The sequence below is a fragment of the Rana temporaria genome, chromosome 11 (assembly GCF_905171775.1).
Source record: "Rana temporaria chromosome 11, aRanTem1.1, whole genome shotgun sequence".
In the NCBI taxonomy this organism is placed as follows: domain Eukaryota; kingdom Metazoa; phylum Chordata; class Amphibia; order Anura; family Ranidae; genus Rana; species Rana temporaria.
Window position 1 is genome coordinate 116,402,092 of NC_053499.1, and position 22,660 is coordinate 116,424,751.

At 41.3% G+C, this 22,660-nt stretch overlaps 1 protein-coding gene across 1 annotated transcript in view; it reads left to right on the plus strand.

Annotated features, from left to right (window-relative positions):
* Positions 1–20,515, plus strand: part of OVOL1 (ovo like transcriptional repressor 1) — a 31,477-nt gene extending 10,962 nt beyond the window's left edge. The window contains exons 2-4 of the mRNA XM_040328897.1: positions 2,536–2,708; positions 4,528–4,705; positions 19,246–20,515. Coding sequence (XP_040184831.1) covers positions 2,536–2,708; positions 4,528–4,705; positions 19,246–19,541 — 647 coding nt within the window. The 3' untranslated portion in view covers positions 19,542–20,515. The remainder of the gene's footprint in view (positions 1–2,535; positions 2,709–4,527; positions 4,706–19,245) is intronic.
* The last annotated feature ends 2,145 nt before the right edge of the window (positions 20,516–22,660 follow it).

Here is a 22,660-nt window from a genome sequence, read left to right on the forward strand (position 1 = left end):
GCAGCCAATGTTAAGTATGCACGTCGGAACCGCGTCAAATTTTTTAATTTTTCCGTCATTTGCGTAAGTCGTCTGTGAATGGGGCTGGGCGTAATTTACGTTCACGTCGAAACCAATAAGTCTTTGCGGCGTAATTTGGAGCATGCGCACTGGGATACGTCCATGGACGGCGAATGCGCCCTTCGCTCAAAACTTCATTTACGTGGGGTCATGCTTTATTTACATAAAACACGCCCACCTCTTCACAATTTGAATTAGGCATGCTTACGCCGGCACATTTACGCTACGCCGCCGTAACTTAGGACGCAAGTGCTTTGTGAATACAGCACTTGCCTCTCTAACTTACAGCGGCGTAGCGTATATGAGATACGCTACGCCTGCCTAACGCTAGGCACTTCTTCCTGAATCCAGCTACAAGTATTTATTTTGAATAAAATGGGCACTAAGAGTAAGCCCAAAAATCATTCTTACTGTAAAAACACTTTATATTAGAAACGCTGCTGCTCTGTAACAGCCGTCGCCATATCAACTGTGGTCTTCCGTGTCTGTATTCTAATATACTTCCGCCCGCATTGAATTTTCCGCTTTGTAATTCCGTGCATGCGCACTAATAGTCGTATCCAAGCCTCTTCTTCGTTTCCGGTTACTACGGAAACAAACATCGAGCGAATCAGAGCCTCCTGTTGCTGGCTTACTTGGAAGCATTACATGATGTCGGGGCTGACATCGACAAGAGGAAATGACGCAGCCCCTTCATATACACTGCATTAATCCGGCCGGGTCTCTGCTTGCCGGAAAATCTCGACATATGCGTGGGCTACGTCATTGGCCACAAATATACCTATAACTCGCAAGGCAAGCAGGTAAGGAGTCATTCTTCTAACGCAAATAATTATAAAACCTGCAATTGTCCACAGGAAGAAAAGTCATCATATTGGGTATACAACCACTTTAAAAACGATCGTGTGTAGGCTCCAGAGCATTTTTCTCGACGAGAAAAATGGCCATTAAAAATTTAGAACATGCTCTATTTTTTCTCGTCGTTTTTCACGTCGTCGTTTTCCTCATGGTGAAAAACGGTTGTGTGTACGCTTTAATGACGTGGAAAAAAAACGTGCATGCTCAGAAGCAAGTTATGAGAAGGGAAATTTGCATAATCAACCCAAACGGTGGTGCCATTCGAATGGAACTTCCCGTTTATAGTGCTGTCATACGTGTTGTACGTCACCGCGCTTTGCTAGAGCATTTTTTTTCACGATCGTGTGTATGCAAGGTAGGCTTGACAAGAATCACGTCGAGAAAAACGTCGTTTTTTCCCATGACATGAAAAATGGTCGTGTGTACGCGGCTTTAGGGTTGGAAAACAACTCTGCCAGCATCTCTACAGCGTAATTGTATATTTATATCCAAATCCAGGTTACAAAGGCCTTAAAGGCGTTTGTCACCTTTTGCAATATGTTCCATGTTACACCCACGTAACATGTTTCAAATGCACCAGCCCTGCACCCCCGATCCCACATTTTTCCATTTTGTGGGAGATCAATCTAAAAAAGACGTAGCCATGTGCCTGCTCAGCCACATCATTCATTCAGTGTTCTGTTAATGGGAAAACTACAAGTACCTACACACTTTATGGCTGTCGGTTTGTAGTTCTCAATGAACTACCAGGGTGCTGTTGATCGCTATTTATAGTGCATTGAGATTTCTGTCAGTGTGAAACTGCCTACCCACATCAGAGGTATGGGCAGACAGCTACCCAGACAGTCTGCAGGACCGTGGCATTACACCCACAATCTGCTGTCATGGCTGCAATGTTTTATGCTGCGTACACACGATCGGAATTTCCATCAAGAAAAGTTTGATGTGAGCTTTTGGTCGGAAATTCCGACCGTATGTAGGCCCCATAGGACTTTTTCTGTCGGAATTTCCGACAGCAAGAATTTGAGAACTGGTTCTCAAATTTTCCGACAGGAAAAATTCTTGTTGCAAATTCCAATCGTCTGAATGGAATTTCCGACGCGCAAAAAGGCACGCATGCTCGGAATCAATTTGACGCATGCTCGGAATCATTGATCTTAATTTTTCTCGGCTCGTTGTAGTGTTGTACGTCACCGCTTTCTTGACGGTCGGAATTTTGTTTGACTGTGTATACAACACAAGTTTGAGACAAATTTCCGTCTGAAAAAATACACGGTTTTCTTGTCGGAATTTCTGATCATGTGTACGCGGCATTACAGTTGTCTAATAATAAAAGTTGTGTCTGTAAACAGAAAATAAAAGTAAAACCTTTATACAGACCAATCACTAAGCTCCATGCCACACGTGCATAGGAGAAAATAAACTGAGCAGTAACTTTACATGTGTCCTATGTACTGGGTGTGTGTCTTTAAAGGTAAATGTTCTCATATATTTCCAGAATGATGATTCCCATTGGATAAGTGGGGTGAATCTGCTGCAAATGTTGTTTCAGTTCATCTTCACACACAGCTTGCTCGCTTTCTGTTAACAGTCTCCATATCTATTTTTCATCTGCAGTGACCTTTCAGTATGTTGCCCGAAAGGAAGTTGAACCAAAGTATGAAAATGAGGTGGCTCTGGATTTGTCTGTTCATCACATTCGCTGCCTGGCAGAACCTTCCCCTTATCGAGAGACAGAGAGGAACATCATTCAATTACCTGAAACACAAGACCAAAGGCTTTCAACGCAGGTAAGAATCAATATGCCTATATTTTAGAATGGGGCTAAGCAGGTTGCGTGGGAACAGACCAACTTCCACAGTAGTATAAACATTTGTTCACCTGTACACTTCTAGAAGTGTCCTAATGCATTAATGTGACATCATGGAATTGTGAATGTGTATTCTTTTTTTTTTATCCTTCTTGAATTCTTGCAGATCCTCCATGTGCAAACAGTTCACCTGCAAATAAGTTCTCTCTGTTCTTCTCAGCTCAATCTCTTTTTCACTACAGGCTTTTTGCAATGGTCTCCCTAGTAGGGGCCCCAGTGTATTACTTTGCCCAGGGGCCCATGATTCTGTTAAGATGGCACTGCTTAATACACTTGCAAGGTCGGCTCTGCTAAGTTAGTGTATTTATGTGATGTAAATGGAAAAGGGTAGGAGATGGATGATGCAACCAAAGGCTGTTCTGCTTATCTTGGGGGAGACCAATAGTGGTTTTCTATTATTGCCAATGTATTGTTTTCCCTAACAATGCCTGCTGGTGTCATTAGGCAGAACCAACAAACTGGAAATCATCACCTCATCTAGGCAGAAAACAGACAGATCAGATGACTATCATCTCATGTCTATGGCTATCCTAAATCAGAGGTGTCCTTCACATTTACAACCTAAAGAAATATCCTTTAGAGCAGTGGTCTCCAAACTACGGCCTGGGGCAAGATGTGGCCCTTCACTTGTCTTTATCTGGCCCTTGGGGCACTTTTTCCAAAAGACCCCAATGGTGGAGCACTATTCTTTTCCATTGATATCAACAGTGGAGCACTATTCTTCTTCTCATTGATATCAACACTGGGGCACTATTCTTCCCATTGATATCAACAGTGGAGCACTATTCTTCTCATTGATATCAACACTGGGGCACTGTACTTCCCATTAAAACCAATGAAGGGGCATTGACGCTGGGGCATTTTTCTACTTCCACGGGGCACAGTCTACCCCCCCCCCCCCCCTTAAAGCCTGAAGGATAGTAAATTAACCCTTTGCTTAGGAAGTTTGGAGACCCTTGCTTAAGAGCAAACCTGTAGCATGGAAGAGGGTTAACCTACGTGTTTTCCCTTCTCCAGCACTGATAACTCTGCAATCCATTGCTGCTGTCATGATCTTCACCACTCTTTTTTGCCTGGCATCCGGTCCACTGATTATGTAAACTGACTCTTTAAAAAAGAACCTAAACTGTGGAAGCTGTGCGCAAAAAAAGGCAACCAGAGAGAAAAAGACTAGTCATCAGAATGACCAATAGGCTCCTTGCAGCTGTTTCTTTCATCATTACTGACTTATGTTGTTTTGTATTGTTTTCTGGTGTAGACGTGGTCATCTTGGTAGAGGAAAAGCATTGGTTCCTCATGTCGGAGCCTGCTTCCCTCAAATGACAGGTCAGGTAAAAAAAGCACAGAACCACAAAACGAATGAAGCAGAAATAGGTGCATCCTTACACTGTGGATCCTAAGGTATATCTTCTTCTCCAACATGGAGAACTGTGATCAGCACCATAATGACATCACCAAACCTCACTCCATATCTTTTGAGAAGAGCAGCAACATGCAGAGGACCTCGAATTACAAATAGCATTTCTAGATGCTCCCTATAACATAGTAAAACTTCACTTTTTGAGTTCAGGTCCACTTTAACTTAATCAAGATCTACTTGATAGCTATTCTTAAAAATATTAAACATTAAGATTAAACTTTTAATGAGATTGTTGTGAGTTCCATTGTTCTTCTTACTGAAGTAGACAAAAGCATACAGTGAACGTTGTTTTGTGACGCATATTTCCTGCATCTCACAGGAGGAGGAGCAGAGGATGCTGTTCTGCTGTACTCTCTGTGACAAAAGCTTTTCCTACCAGCGGATGTTGAATCGTCATATGAAGTGTCATAGTGAAGTGAAGAGGCATAGATGTGAACATTGTGGGAAAGGTTTCAATGATACATTTGACCTCAAAAGACATGTCCGTACCCATACAGGTGAGAACAACATCAATGACCATCAATGACAAGATAGAAGGGAAAAGGGGAAAATGAGTATAGCACTACAAAATCATATATAATTACTTTTTATGTTTTACATATATTTATTAATCGTCTTGACACCTACACTTTTTTTAATTATATCACATATTTCTAGCCCTGTATCTAATTTTCAAGAATAATCATGTTTCCTGATGCTCAGTAAGTGGTGCATGGTATGAAGGTAAAATCAGTAAAGCCTATTTTAATGCTTGGATTGATGGGCAGGCAACCAACACATGAGCCTAGAAAAAAGGCTCTATAATTTGATCATTAAAGAAAAAAAGTCATAAAGGAGAAGTAGGTCACAGAAGTGCACTTAGCTCTGCAATCCTGTCACCCAGGATCAGCCGACAGTGGGCTAAAGCCTGCTGCCAGCTGACATCACAGAGCAATGCCAGGATCTACCCAGATACCTGACTGGCAACTGGCTCAGCCTCTCAGCGCACCTCTGAGAGCCGGAACCAGCTGCTCTTGCCCCCCTGCACAGTACAGGACTCCAGTGGAGCACTGTGGGGCAGAGCACAGAGTGGTGTCTGTACTCAGAGTAAACCCGAGAACTGTGCAATCAGCTGTCTTTGATCGCTCAGTTCTCGGTGTACAGCTGGCGGGGGACAGTATCGATGCAGCAGCCATATAGGTGAGTATGTATGTTTATTATTTATTTTATTTTATTCCAGCACTTCTCTTTTAAGAACAGAAGAGTTAAAGAACATTTGAGCAATAGAGAAAATAGCCTAAACACTGTAGCCTAACAAAAATTTGACCAGATGAGGAAATAATATGAGACCTGTGCACTTTGTACAAAATGTATGGAGATTTCAGTGCTCCCTGGACATTGTGATGATTCAGCTACTGAAAATGGTGAACTGCTATACAGAATCGATACAATGATGCAGAAACAGAATGCTGTAGTTTACCATAGGTGATCTGTTGCTCATCTGTGAAGGGTTTTAATTCGGTAAATTGATTTCCTTCTCTGCAACATTGTAACATTTCTGTATAGCAGTTCACTCTCTGCAACAGCGGATTAATTACACTGTTAGTAGTGAGCACAGGAATCCCCATTAGTACTCAGTGCAGGGGTCTCTATCATATTATTTCATATTCTGACCAAATGTTTTAACCTATAATGTTAAATGGTAAGTTCACCTTTACAGAAAAATCTGAAAGGGGAGCTTACAAAAAGAAAAAAACAGCTAATTACATAGAGAAAATACAAACAAGTACAGGGGAACTAAGATACAAAACAGTAGAAATAGCTAAAACCTTCCAAGAATTCGATGGGAGGCTCTATTCAATTAATAAAGGAAGAGGTAAAACAAAAAGGGGATAAAACAAAAGCTTTTTTAAAGGAGATAGATCTAGATAAAATCCTACAACATAAAATCAGTTACCTAGAGGCCCCCATAACAGAGGAGGAGATAATACAAATTATACAAGAATTACCGGGTGGGAAAAGCCCCGGACCCGACGGTCTGACAACACTTTATTATAAAAAATGTAAGGCCATTCTAACCCCAAAATTGTGCTCCTATATGAACGGGATTGGTGTGAAATGGGAGATGCGGAAAGGGGCACCAGAGGCCACTATCACTATAATTCCGAAAGAAGGTAAAGACAACACACTATGTTCCAGTTATAGACCGACCTCACTCTTAAACACTGATACTAAGTTATTCGCAAAGGTACTCGCCGGGAGGATGAAAATAATAATGAATGATGTGGTCCATGCAGACCAAGTAGGATTTATCCCAGGAAGGGAGGGGAGGGATAACGGAATTAGAACACTTTTAGCTATACAGAAAATCAAAGAAAGTGGGGCTCCAGGTCTACTCCTGTCAATAGACGCTGAAAAAGCGTTTGACAGGGTAGACTGGGGCTTCATGCAGAGTGCACTTGAGGCAATAGGTTTAGGACCTAGAATGACCAACTGGATAAAATCACTATACGGCGTGAGTAAAAGGAAATGGGACTGTTTCGGGAACATTTGAGATGAATAATGGTACTAGACAGGGGTGCCCCCTGTCACCCCTACTGTTCGTCCTAGCGCTGGAACCCCTGTTAAGGGGGATAAGGTGGAGCGCGGACATTAGGGGTATAAAAGTAGGGGAGAAAGATCATAAACTATCGGCTTATGCGGATGACATTTTTTTTTTAAACTAACCCTAGAACGACCCTCCCTAACTTAATGAAATCCCTAAAAGAATACAGAGAAATATCCAACTTTAAAATGAATCCGGTCAAGTCCGAAATATTAAGTATTAATACATCTAAAACAGATAGGAACACCTATCAAAATGACTTCCCATTTGTCTGGGGAAAAAAAGAACTGAAGTACCTAGGAGTAAAGATAACAACAAGCATTGAGAAATTATTTAAAACAAATTTCCTCCCATTATTAAATGATATCAAGGCAGAACTTAATAGAATAGCATTGGGGCAGTTATCTTGGAGCGGAAGAATAAATATTTTTAAAATGGTAATTTTACCTAAAATAATATACAAAATGCAAATGCTCCCAATTCCACTACCACAGGCATATTTTAAAATGTTACAATCAATTTTCCTAAAATGTATCTGGCGAGTGAAAAAAACACGTATTAGTTTGACACTGTTGACAAAGGAAAAGATGCAAGGGGGATTAGGGGCACCTGACTTGATAAATTATTATAATGCGGTTATTCTGTCATGATTAATAGAATGGGCTGAAAAAGAATAGGGAAAATATGGAATATACAATTAGCAAAGCCTCAATGGGGAAGGTAATATGGATTCCTGCACAATACAGAGAAATCAGCATGGACACACACAGTATCACGTGGAATTCGCTAAAAATATGGGATAAGATACATTAAAAGGAAAAATGGGGATATAATTCCCCTCTAACACCACTAACTGACACACAGTATTTCACGCCGGGGATGGAATTTTTTTTCGGAAAATGGATTACAGAAGAGAATGCACAACTGAAAGATGTAATGAAGCAAAATAAACTGTACATGTATTAGGAACTAAAAAAATAAAAGGGAACTGATGGTAAATTGATGAATGGTGATATACCCACTTAAAACACTTCTTCGAGACATTACCCCAGCCTATTAGATCGGTAGAAAACCTACGGCCCCTAAAGAAACTGTGGAAAAGGGAAGGAAAGGGGCAATTTCTAGTATCTATAAGATACTAAACAATACAAAAAAGCTGGAGATTCCGCCATACATCAAGAAATGGGAGGAGGGATTGGGAACACAGGTAAACGACTTTGAGATTAGGCAATTAATGAAGAGGGTGCACTCTACGTCAGAAAATAGTAATATGATAGAACTAAATTATAAATGCCTGGTTCGCTGGTATTTAACCCCCCACAAGGCACATAAATGTCTAAGGCAAACATCACAGTTATGCTGGAGGGGGTGCAAAGAAATTGGGACTATGGCTCACATATGGTGGACATGTCCCAAAATAAAAAAATACTGGGGGGAGATTAGGCAAATAATTAGAGAAATAACCAACATCGAATTCCCAGACGACCCGTGGGGGTGTTTACTCCACGGAATTAGAATGCCAACAAACAATACTTGAGAACATTGCTTCCACAGCTCTTAAATGCCGCTAAGAGCCAAATACCTACACACTGGCCCACTTTGAAGGATTGGTGCAATAAAATGAATGAAATCCAAAACCTAGAATACTTAGGGCTCTTTCACACGGAGCGGATCCGTATTGATCCGCTCCGTTAGCCCGTTTGGCTCAGCGGGAATTCCTCCGTTAATTCCTCCCCGCACACAGTGCAGAGACCGCCCTGTCTCTCCTCTGCTCTCCCCTATGGGGAATCGGATGAATACAGACCGTCTGTCCGTATTCATCCGATCCGATCCGTCAGACGGAAGAAAAATAGGGTTTTCTTCCGTCTGAAAAACCGGATCCTGACGGAGGCGGGTGATTACGGACGTTAGCGGATGCTCCATCCACTAACGGCCGTGATCCCATAGGGAACCATTGTAAGTCCGTAAACAGACTTATGAAAAGCGGACCGTTCGTCCGCTGGTGTGAAAGGGCCCTTAAGGTTCAGTGATGAGGAGGCAACAGAGGAGTTTGAGGAGAAATGTAAAGAACGGACAGAATATAAGCACTCAATAAGATAAGCAGAAGTGATGGGAGCATAATACAATACATCAAAATTAGAACAGTAAACAAACCCGAACTAAAGAGGCAGAAGATGAGAAAAGTAAAAAAAAGACTAGGCGGGAGAAAGGAAGATGGAGAGACTTTAGGAGTGAGAGGTCAGGGGATAGGGTTGGGAGGAGGGGGGTTGGTATATATTATGTAATGTGGTAGCTTGTCTATGTGTGGCTGAGTGGCAAATGTAAACTTTAAAATTCTAAAAATAGTTTTACATGGAAAATTAATAAAAAACAAAAAAAAACAAAGGACCCTTTCCTCACCCGGAGCACGGCGATCACCTGTTCGGACACATTGTATAGCCGCCTCAATGGTCCAGGGCTTGGAAATCCCCTTGGCTTAATCTCCAAAACGTACCCCGTCAGGAGGTACATTTAGGAGCATTTTAATTGGTCGGCGCTGTCGCATGAGCGGCCTCGACCAATCAGAACCTGCATAGCCCACCCTGTCACTGCAGGCGAAGAGGGGAGTAAGCCATGGGAATTTCAAATCCCCTGACTGGTAAAGCGGCGATGTGTCAAAATGGACTATTGTCGCTCTCCAGGTTAGCGGGACCGGGTGCGATGGGGACAGGGTCCAGTGTAAGTTCACCTTACAGATTTTCTGTAAAGGTGAACTTGCACTTTAAGCTATTTGATTTGCTGACCAAATGTTCTTTATCTCTTCTGGCCAAAGGTCTTTAAGACTATTTTTCTTTATGATCAAATGGTGGAGAATGTTACATTCGCCCTGCAAAAGGGCAACCAATAGAAAGTGACATTTCACACATATTACATACAATACGGGTATTATTTTTTAATATTGCATGAATGCTGAGACATTAGTAAAGCAAATGTTTATAAACAGACTCCAAAATGTTGCTTTAGTTTTCATTTGGGCCTTGGTATTGCCATCCAACCTTACTGCGCAGGTACTGTGTCCAAGGCCTAACCAAGCTAGAACTGTGTGACAGGAGGCCAGCTAAGTGCATAAACCTTGACTTTCACCTGACTGGAATTTTCTAGAAAGCAAAAATGAGTGATATACACAATAGAAATACAGAAAGGTCAACCCTTTTTCTGGGAAAGAAGCAATCACATATCTAAGACACCTTGTCTGGACACAAAGAGATCAGGGTGATAAACAAAGATTGGGGGCAAGGTGGCACTAGAGGGCTTAGATTCACAGGTAAGTCTGTCATATTGTGCTAATATGTGGTGAATACTAGCACATTATGGCATCAACCACCTGAAGCCCGTTAAGGTTTTTTTTTTTTTTTAATAACAAACATGTTATACTTACCTCCACTGTGCAGCTCGTTTTGCACAGAGTGGCCCCGATCCATGTCTTCTGGGGTACCTCGGTGGCTGTCTCAGGCTCCTCCCCGCTTCTGGTAACCCCCCTGGGAAGTGCTCTCCAAAGGGAGACCTTGCAAGCGCGCTCCCGAGTCCTGTCCATAGCCGCCGACTACAGGACTCGGCCCCGGTCCTCGTGTCATTGGAGTTGATTGACAGCAGCGCAAGCCAATGGCTGCCTCCAGCTCTACAGCTCTCATTGGGCCTCCTATGACTAATCCCCCCTCTCTTCCTGGCAAACTCTCACAAGAGTGAGAGAGAGAGCTGTGCATGATGTCATTATGGTAGGCAAATTACCAGGCAAGAAACAGGAAGTGGGCTTTATAAGGTATTTACTGGCAGAAAAATATATTTTACTATCCAATGTTAAAACAACAAGGGCAGAAGATTTAATAGATGGAAAGTTGAAAAAAATGACTGAAGGTCTGCTTTAAAGAAGCACAATTGTGACTCATTCGCTGTAACGTGTTTTTTTTTTAAATACAAGAGTGACATCTATTGGCTATGTGAATGTACTTAAAGAAATCTAAAATTGAGTGCTTGTAAATGAGTTCATAGACTGCACCAAAACCAATATTGGCTATGAAAAATATAACAGTTCAATAGTTACATTTACCTCATAAATGTAATAATTGTTCTCTGTGTTGCTCTCTGTGTTGCTTCATTTTGCCAGGTTTTCAGGTAAAAAAAAATAAAAACCTGCCCGTTTTTATGAAATTTGATGTGGGAAGGTGCAATGTTGAAGTGAACCTGAGAAAAGCAGCAAATGTGAATATTTTTTTTATATATTTAATTGAAAATGATACAGTTCAGCAGGTTTTGGGTGCTTAAGATTTTTTTGAAAAAAAGTCAGAAAGTCTTCAAAGATCAGCAAAAAATGTTACTTGATTTTCCTGGAATAATTTAAAGTATTAAACTATTTTATAACTAAAGCCCTGTTCACACCTGAGCGTTTTTCAGCTTGTAAAACGCTCAGCTCTGAAGCCCCAAAATGCCGAACAAGCTAAAGCCCATTCATTTCAATGGCCCATGTTCACATATGAGCGTTTTATCGCCTGAAGCAAAACGCCTGAATCTCAAAAAGAGCTTCTTTTTTGGCAGATTGCATGTGTTTTTGTCCCCATAGACTTCAATAGAAATGCCTGACTTGAGCAGAAAAACGCTTGTAAAACGCTCAAATAGCAGCTCTCCACCTCTAATTTCCTCTCCCGCTTCGCCCCCTAGTGCTTTCTATTGGCTAAACAAAAATGCCTAAAGCTGTAAAACGCTTGTAATACACTTCTAAAACGCTTTAAAAACCTTACCTGTTATGCAGCATTGTCCTCGATTCACATACCCATCTTCCTAGCGAATCCAGCATTGTCCTGCTGCAATCTGCTGCATTGCTGCCACATGCTGAGTTCCGTGCCGCCATCTTCTTCTCTGATATCATTAAGAGCCTGGCTATCTCTGCTGGGTTCCTGCAGCTGGCCACCGATGAGATGATCAGATCCACCTTCCAAACACTTTGTATTTCCTGAACCTACTGCCTCATCATGAGATATGTGACAGGGATATCCCAGGAGGCTGCTGGACAAGCACATATCATTCTTGCATAGGCAAAAGTGGTGGAGGGGCTGAGGGTAGATTTCAAAAATACAAACAAACAAAAATAATTGGTGTTTTAGGTTGCTTTCACACTGAAGCTGTGCGGTTTTGCGCAACGTACCTGCGGGTTTGGTGAGGGTTAGATGTGTTCAAAATCACAGGATATAATAGATCTATATGGGAAAGCACAGCTAACCTACATTTAAAGTGGTTGTAAACCCTGTTTACAACCTTATGCTACAAGTAAGCCTATATTAAGGCTTACCTGTAGTCATGGGCGTCCGCAGAACTTTTTCCAGGGGGGGCATCATTTTACGGTCACCTATGCTCCGCTTCTTTGACAATGTCATGAAGGGGAGGGGCTTAGTCATTATCCCATAAAGCGCAGGCAATGCCCATGATATGCAGCCTCACTGTGCTGATCTAATGTACAATACAGAGGGTGTACAGTATGTGTATATAGAAGGGGTGGATGGTATTGGTATATAGAAGAAGGAAGGTGGGTATATACAGCTCTATATACAGGACAGATGATGTATATCTGCAGTCAGTGATGATGGAGGAATACAGGAAGGAAGATGGGTGTATATAGCTGTATACAGGACAGATGATATGATCTTTCCTATATCTGGCACCCCCCCCTTCACTGATCATACCTGTATGCACTCAGCTGCCCCCCTCATCTTTATATATGTCAGCCCCCCTGTACACAAACAGCCTCCTCCACTTGTACTCACAGCCCCCACTTGTAAGGTCACGTGGTCTTCATTCTCCCAAGTCCTGTTTCCACGTGTCCCTTTGAAAATACATTACAGGCAGCAAAGCAAACACGAGGACGCACATACAGGAAGCGGCCAGAGGTGGCAGTAAAGAGCTCTGTAAGCTCCGTGACACTGATCTTGCAACAGCTGTGGAGCCGACTGCACAAACACAGAGAGAGTCAGCACAGCTACAGATGCGAGCATGGCAGACCCTTGCTGATTCCAGGGGGGGTCACTCGCCCTCCCTTAACCCTATGAGCGGAAGCTCATGCCTGTAGTTAATGAGGATATCTCCTAAACCTGCACGGTTTAGGAAATATCCCGTCCCCTGCATGTGCCGATGTCATCGGCACATGCGCACTGGGGAAAACTGAAGCACCTATGTGCCGTTTCTGCAGTCTCCATGCCGTTACCGGTGGCCGGAGGGGGAGATGAACTATAGAGATGCTGAGAGCAGGCGTTTCACTGTTTGCAGGCCGCACTGTATCATGGGATATGTAGTCCTTAGAAACAGCAGAGGAGAAGTTGCAAATATGCAAGGAATCCAGGAAATAGATGCCCAGCAAACAGGCAGTGCTCACATCACGAAAATAGTTTTTTAAGCAATCTTAAATTGGATTGTCAAAAATAACTATAGTTGTATTGCTATTACAATTCTGATGTTATAAAATGAAAGTGTACATGGATCTCCTTTAAATAATGGAATAACAGTGGCAATATGTAAAGTATGGTGTTACCAAGGATGGGTAGAGTGTTCAACTAAAAGGAAAAAAAAAATGCACTGACATTGCAGAGTGCAGAGCTTACGTAATGTTAACTGCTTGCTGATTATAACTGCTGTTAACTGCTTGCGCACGACTATATACGTCAACAGCATGGCACGGACAGGCAGAAGGACGTATATATATACGTCCCCTTTAAGAAGCCGGCATTGTGGGCGTGCGCGCATGCCCGCCGGGAGCTCCGTGACTCCGACCATGGGTCCCGCAGACTCAATGTCCATAGACATACCCACGATCGTGTCACGGTGAGGAAGAAGGGGGAAATGCTTATGTAAACAAGAATTTCCCCAGTCTTCCTTGTGACAGGACAGTGTACACAGCTTCCTGTAATCAGAAGCTGTGATCACTGTCGTGTCACAGTAAGCCCATCCCCCCTACAGTTAGAACACGTCCCTAGGCACACTTAACCTCTTCAGCACCACCTAGTGGTTAACCCCTCCACTGCCAGTGTAATTTTCACAGTAATCAGTGAGTATAGCACTGATCGCTGTAAAAATTACAATGGTCCCAAAAATGTGTCAAAAGTGTAGGATGTGTCTGCCATAATGCCGCAGTTCCGATAAAAATCGCTGATTGCCGCCATTACTAGTAAAAAAATAAAATTATTAATAAAAATCCCATAAAACTATCCCCTTATTTGTAGACGCTATAACTTTTGCGCAAACCGTTTAATAAACGCTTATTGCAATTTTTTTAACCACAAATATGTAGAAGAATACGTATCGGCCTAAACCGAGGAAAAAAAATGTTTTCTTATTTATTTTTTGGGGATATTTATTATAGCAAAAAGTAAAAAATATTGCATTTTATTCAAAATTGTCGCTCTATTTTTGTTTATAGCGCAAAAAATAAAAACCGCAGAGTTGATCAAAAACCACCAAAATAAAGCTCCATTTGTGAGGAAAAAAGGACGTAAATTTTGTTTGGGATCCACGTCGCACGACCGCGCAATTGTCAGATAAAGCGGTGCAGTGCCTAATCGCAAAAAAAAGGCCCGGTCATTGACCAGCAAAATGGTCCGAGGCTTAAAGGGTCACTAAAGGAATTTTTTTTTTTAGCTAAATAGCTTCCTTTACCTTACTGCAGTCCTGGTTTCATGTCCTCATTGCTCGTTTTTGCTTTCATGTTGCTGTAAATCCTCTCTGTTCTGGACACTTCCTGGTTGCCTGTTCCTGATAACCACAGTGCTGGGAGATTTCTCACGGTGGTCACTAATGTGATTATTGTGTGTAAAACGAAACTGGATTGGTGCTGAGGAGTTTTAGACAAAGTATCACTGCTCTCTATTGGCTGACTGCCCTCTAGTGGCTCTCTGTACATCAGAGAACCAGGAAACAACAACAAAAACGAAACTACACTGCAGGCACATTATATGATTGTTTTTTTATCTATTTTTTAATCATTTTTAAAAGGAATCAGTTAACTATTATGTCTCTATGCCCTGTAAACAGTCATTTCAGCTAAAAAAAAAAATTCCTTTAGTGACCCTTTAAGTGGTTAAGAAGTTAAAAAATAAATTGTTGTACCTCAAATGGGTGATGTTGGTAATCACCTTTGCTGCTTGTGGCCATTGGCATGCATAATAGGATTAATCTTTACTTGAAACCGGGCACTCTGATTGCTACAGTAAGTAGGGCTATGGTGTCCATCTTAAAGGTATGGACCAGGGAACACAGCCGTCGTATTTTACGTTGTTTACGTTAATAGGGCTAGGCGTAGGTTACGTTCACGTCGTAGGCAGTGATTCGACGTATCTTAGGCAGTTGTTTCGACGTGATTCTGAGCATGCGCACTGGGATGCGTCCACAGGACGGCTCATGCGCTGTACGTTATTGGTATCTTTATGACGCTAAGTCCATCATTTACATGGGGTCATGCCTCATTAGCATTGCTCACACCCACTTCCACCTACACTGGCTTACGCCGAGGAAACCCAGCGTAGATTTGGGGGCGAGTGCTTTGTGAATACTCTGCTTGCCTCTGTGCGCTGTGTCGGCGTAGCGTATATTCGATACGCTACGCCGGCATAAATATGCGCCAATGTATGTGAATCCGGGCCCTTGTTTTTTTCAGTATACAAAGTTACAAAAAATGAGAGATATAACGAAAGGACAGCTACAGTACAGAATTAACCAATGGCACAACAAATATGCGTACAGTGTCCTGTGAGCATTTTAAGAATCCCAAAATCCATATAAAAGAGATTAGAAAACACAAGCCATAGGACAGCAGAGCAAAAAGATATTAAAGTGGAGGGTCACCCAAAAACTAAATTTGTAACATTAGATTGATGCTCATTTTGTCAAGGGGAATCGGGTGTTTTTTTTTTTAAATCGAAGCAGTACTTACCGTTTTAGAGAGCGATCTTCTCCGCCGTTTCCGGTTATGGGCTGCGGGACTGGGCGTTCCTATTTGATTGACAGGCTTCCGACAGGCTTCCGACGGTCGCATACAGCGCGTCACGATTTTCAGATTTTACGAAAGTAGCCGAATGTCGTTCGACTACTCGTGACGCGATGTATGCGACCGTCGGAAGCCTGTCAATCAAATAGGAACACCCAGTCCCGAAGACCATACCCGGAAGCGGCGGAGAAGATCGATCTCTAAAACGGTAAGTACTGCTTCGATTTAAAAAAAACCACCCGATTCCCCTTGACAAAATGAGCCTCAATCTAATGTTAAAAATTGTTTTTCGGGTGAACTCCCGCTTTAATGTAATCAGACAGTAAACTGTTGAATTATGCAATGTCCTTAGAAAGTGACACATGGAGATAAAAGGGTTAAACAGCAACATCATAATTGGTAGAACAAAATAGAAAAACATATAGTAATAAAAATGAATGAATAAAACAGAGAATGCAGACGAAAAGGAGGAAAAAGAAGAGAAAGAAGCCACTCAACTCAGTGTGTTCCTATCCCGGATGCCAACATTAATCATTTCGTAATATACAGTATCCCAAATATTCCATAGAGCATAAAACTTGGGCAGTGTACTTCGAAGTCTAGTCGTAAGATGCTCCATATGTCTCACCTCTTTAATGCGATGCAATAAAACCTAAGTAGTGCCTGGGGACGTCTGTTTCCACCTGACAGTGATCAGGCATCTAGCTGCCATAAGGATATGAGTCATCAATTTTTTTTAGTTTTTTGTCCACAGCTCACATAGGAAGGCCAAAAAGATGTGTCAGAGGTACCAAAGAATGTGTAGCTTCAGCTAGTCTGTAAAGCAAAGAATTAACTTTCATCCAAAAAGACTTGATGACTGGGCAGGTCCACAGGATGTGAAACAGAGACCCCACCGTGGCATTGCATCGCCAACATGAGTTATCATTAGTAGGGTAAATAGAATGTAGTAACTCAGGAGGAGTATATTATCAAAATGTTAAAATGTTATATCTATTTCCATATATGTCATACACATGGAGCTCTTATGGGCTTGTATACCAAATTCATACTAGTCTCTTATCTTAGATAGTGGCTTTGGTTTAGATTTTTAAGGGGATCCAGACTGGGTGGCCAGAAAAGGAGGAGTCATCGAGCATCCATCCCCCAGCCCTCCTGAACCATAATAAGCGCTATGGTCTTGCAGAGGAAAAATGAAATGACGTGGGGTCATAAACAGATCCTTATACTAGGTAGGTGTCTGGTATGGATTTTTAGGAGGCACATCACACAAAAAAATCCCAAAAAATAAGTTTCCCTCCCTGGCAAAAAAACCTTATCTCCATGTTTATGAGGACAGGGGCTTCATCCCCACATCCCTGCCTATGGATATGGGCATCTATGGGAAGGGATCAGGAAAACTTATCTGAATCTGGAATCCTCTTTAAGATAAGGGGCTCCCCAGATATCTGCTCTCCCTCCTCTATAAGAATGAGTAATGCCGCATACACACAATCGGATTTTCCGTCGGAAAAAACATGGATGGTTTTTCCGACGGAATTCGGCTCAAGCTTGGCTTGCATACACACGGTCACACAAAAGTTCTCTGAACTTTCGATCGTCAAGAGCGCAGTGACGTACAACACTACGACGAGCCAAGAAAATGAAGTTCAATGCTTCCGAGCATGCGTCAAATTGTTTCCAAACATGCGTCAAAATTTTGCGTGTCGGAATTGCTACAGACGATCGGATTTTTGAAAAAATTGGAGAACCAGCTCTCAATCTTTTGTTGGTGGAAATTCCGAAAGCAAAAGTCTGATGGAGTATACACACGTCGGAATTTCCGTTCAAAAGCTCACATCGGACTTTTGCTGGCGGAATTTCCAATTGTGTGTACGGGGCATAAGAGGTACTCCTTGTTATTTCACCAAAAAAAATTCAAAGCATATAAACACACTGTAGAACAAAAAAAAAGTCCCACAATGTTAATCTAACATCAATCATGTCGCCAGCGATGTAAATCCACCGTGAATCACGATGAATGATGCCCTGTTGACCCACAGACACACACACAGACGATGACCAATTCTCTGCCACCAGACTCTTGTCACATGTTGGGTCAATGATGCCACTTGTGATCTGGGATCCTGGACAAACAGAACTCTTATTTAGTGGCCATCCTATAGGTGTGTCACTTCATGTGTAGGTAAGGCCTCCCCCGATCATGGTTATTTAAAATAATTTTGTAAATTTGTTGTTGCCCTTTATGCCTAAATAAAAAAACCTGTCCCTATGGCAGTGCCCAGAAAGGTATATCCTTTTTTTTAGCAAAAGCTTGCAAACTTGTCTTGAAAAAGGTGAGAAAAAAACTACAAGATTCAGGTTTCAAAGAATTCAATGGGTTTCAATCGTTATATTTGTAGTTTGCGAATTTGTTAAAGTGTTCAGTGAACATCGAGCAAACCGTATTTATTTGGTTCGCTCATCACTACTCATAAATCACAAAGGGGTGGAGCAAGTATTACATTTCTTTATGGTATGTTCTCTTCCTGTTGAATCAAAAAGCCTAGTTTGAGTTATGAACCTACAGATCAGACATTTCTCTTGTGTGAAAAATATATTTATGTGCAAAAAAAATAAAACATTTAAGCTGTGTATACCATTTAGTATTTTTTTCCCTTCCTGCAAATGACTGGGAGCTAATATATTAATCTAGATTTTCTATAAATAATAGCTGATCTTTAGGGTAATACATTTTTTTAATCTTGGGATAATTTTTCAAGATGTCACAATTCTCCCTCAATGTTTTATTAATTGATTTATACTTCGTATTAAATTAAATACAATAAAGCCCTGTATAGACGACCGGGAATCCCGTCGGGAAAAAAACTTTGGTTTTCCCAACGAGATTCCTGGCAGGCCTGCCCTGAAAAGCCATGTATACACACGGCCACACAAAGAACGCCGTGACGTCATCGACTACGACGAGCCGGTGTCTCGTCACATTGGATTCCGTCACCATCATCTTGCTACACTCCACACCATCGTTGTATGCTACCGTGCATGTGTCGAAGTGTTATCGAGCATGCACAGTTTTTCTATCCTGCAGGTAAGCATACAGACTACCGGTTTTCTCGTCAGGAAATACTCTGCCGGGAAACCCGACGGGAAAACAGAGAGCAGGTTCTCTATTTTCTCGTCGGGATTCCCGGCTGTTTTTCTGGCGGAAAAACTGCTAGGGAGCATACACACGGCTGGGATTCCCGGCCAAATGCTCTCCTGGCAGTTTTCCTGCTGGGAAACCAGTTGTGTGTACAGCCCTTTATTGTCGCAAACGTTGTTTTATAAAGACTTTGGTTTGCTTTTATTCCAAACAGTGGACTGTCCCTTAAGCCGGTCATAGATGATGCGATTTTCTTTCCTCTGTTTATACAGACTAAAATCCTTAATACCAATTTTCTTTTCTGTAGGTGTTCGGCCATACAAATGCCACTTGTGCGACAAAGCTTTCACTCAGCGATGCTCACTGGAGTCACACTTGAAAAAAATACATGGCGTGCAACAGAATTATGCCTATAAGGAACGTAGGAACAAACTCTATGTTTGTGAGGACTGTGGATATACAGCAGACAGCCAGGAATCGCACCTCCATCATATCCAAAATGAGCATCCCAACAGTACCCTAATCCAGCGTACCTCCAAAAAAATGTCTGGCACACTACAGGACGATGTTAGCCCCTTGCTACACAGTAGTCATTTTATTTGAAAGCAGCAATTTTGCTCTGCATAGACATAACCGAGCTTTGGTATCATTTCAATTAAACTGGTAGGTCATGGACATTATAATAACCAAAAACTTTACAAGAGCGAAAATTACATGTCTATGGTAGATTACCAGTTGCCTATCCTGTCTGAATAAGAAAAGAAGCAACCAATTCTCTTTTAATGACATGAGATTAGACAAGAAAGCCCTGAAGTTATTAAAAAAAAGCATAACTATGTTACAGGGAAAGTGTATTACTATTGAGCACTTATTTTTTTATTATCACTGCAGTATTTACCCTAAAGTCACTTTGATGGGACTTTCACATTAAATGCTTGTTTTTGCATCTGTTTTTTTTTTTAATCAAATTAAAGCTTATTTAAACCCAAAAACTCAGAGCCCCACACACACACATTTTCATTTGATAATCCTACAAATAAAATAAATAAATTGCTCTTAGTGTAAAAAGTATGTGTAGAGTTGCACTGACCACTCATCTGAATACATAATAACAAAACAAATGAAATACATTTGTGTGGGGGGGCCTGCCTGTCCTCATATTCCATAAATGAGAACTCCTGCAAGTATCATAGATGAGCGTGAATTAAACACCTAAACAGCCATAACTTCATGACCACTGACTAAGATACTACTCTGTAGTATAAAGTGAGGGTATACTAATGCGCAAACCAAATGAGTAAGGTTCAATGAGTGGCTGCCAACATGAATAAGTGTTCCTACATTGTGACATTATATAGGTAAGTAAATGATGGGGCGCTTACTCAATATATAGTGAATCAACTTCCAAAGTGCTAATGCAATAATATGCAATCCAATGTTAAGTGTAAATAATATTCAATAGATGATGTAAATCCAAAAAGAAACAAAAAATAAAAAAATCACAAAAACGTTCATAAAGTGCTTGTGCAGGAAAAAAGTTAGTAAAGCAATGTAATTTCGTCATCCTTAGTACAAAAAAATCAGTTCTTTAAAGTGATGAACTTTCACCATCTGTGACAGCCTCTTACAGCCTCTTACCTCAAGTAAAGACCCCTACAGGTCTAGTTGCGCTTCTATTATAGATGTCTGAGGCCGCATACACACGATCAGTCCATCCGATGGGAACAGTCCTTCGGACCGTTCTCATCGGTTAACCGATGAAGCTGACTGATGGTCTGATGTGCCTACACACCATCAGTTAAAAAAACGATCGAGTCCAACACGGTGACGTAAAACATGACGACGTGCTGAGAAAAATTAAGTTCAATGCTTCCAAGCATGCGTCGACTTGATTCTGAGCATGCGCGGGTTTTTAACCGATGCTTTTGCATACTAACTGTCGGTTTTGACCTATCGGTTAGGCGTCCATCGGTTCAATTTTAAAGCAAGTTCTAAAATTTTTGACCGAAGCATAACTGACCGATGGGGCCCACACACCATCGGTTTGGACCGATGAAACGGTCCTTCAGTCCGTTTCCATCGGTTTTGACCGACCGCGGCCTTAGATATCCAAATGAGCAAACTCCTTTTCCTTGGAGCGTTCAACAAGATTGTACAAATCTCAATGTGGGAAAGAAAACTCCACTGGACGTGTTATTCTCCTCAATATTCTCCACTCCTCTGTAGGAAGTAGAGAAGAGACATTGATGGAAGTGGCAGCAGAGGAGTGGAGGATATTGAGGAGAATAACGCGTCTAGTGGAGTTTTCTTTCCCACATTGAGATTTGTCTGATCTGGTTGGACGCTCCAAGCAAAAAGAGTTTGCTACTTTGGATATCTAAGACATCTATAATAGAAGCGCGACTAGACCTGTAGAGGTCTTTACTTGAGGTGAGAGGCTGGGGCACACCACTGTCACACATGGTGAAAGTTTATCACTTTACAGAACTGATTTTTTTCACACTACGGATGGTGAAATTACATCACTTTATGAACTATTTTTTTGCACTGAGTTTTTCCGCACAAGCACTTTATGAACGTTTATGAATGTTTTTGTGTCTTTTTTATTTCTTTTTGAATTTACATCATCTATTGAATGTTATTTGCACTTATTTAGCATTGGATTGCATATTATTGCATTAGCACTTTGGAAGTTAATTCACTATATATTGATCTTTATTGAGTAAGCGCCACATCATTTACCTACTGCTCTGTAGTAGCCATCTTTAGCTACAATGGTTGTTGGTCAGATGTGGACTATCGCTGAATACCTGAAATCATTTCTTAACAACAAGCGTCATTGATCTCTGTTATATCTCTTGTATATTTGTGGTGGAGGGCATAGGGTGTTCACATCTATTTTTTTCAAGAAATGTTCACTTCGGTGGGAGACTGGAATCTTTATTACAGTTATTCGTTTGATGGACTTACTGTTTCATGACGTGTTATTTCTGATTTTTTTCTATATTGATTTACCGGACAATTTTTTACACATTTATGTACTATTTGGGATTTGTTTGGATGCACACTTATTATTTTTGTATTTAATCCTACAAAAACCACTGCCTGACATAAAAAAACTACACTAATGCCTTATACATACACACAAGAGATTTTCAGACAAATGATCATCTGTGTTTTTTTGCATGCTCGTCTCATATGAGAATGAAGAGTTTACTAAAGTTACGAAAATTCTCGTACGACAGAATAAAAATTCGGAAGTGAAGTAATTGTAGTGTATTGTATTTTTGAACGACAACTGTACTGACTAAACGAAAATTGTGCTTGTCCCATCTGTGTCTTCTTTTGGTGATGTGCAGTGTTGTTTTTGCACCAAACATATCTTGGAATTATGGCCAAAATGTTCAACCTTGGTTTCAGTACTTGTCATATATTCCTGCAGCTCCTTTATTTTTGCTGTAGGCCACTTGGCAGCCTCCCTGACCAGTTTTTATTCTTGTCTTTACATCAATTTTGGAGGGACAGACAGTTCTTGGTAATGTTACTGTTGTGCCATATTTTCTCCACTTGATGACTGTCTTCACTGTGTTCCATAGTATATCTAATGCCTTGGAAGTTCTTTTGTACCCTTCTCCTGACTGAAGCCCTGTACACACGGGCCAGAATCTCGTCAGAAAAAAAACTTTTTCCTGACGAGATTCTTGGCAAGAATCTCTTGCCGC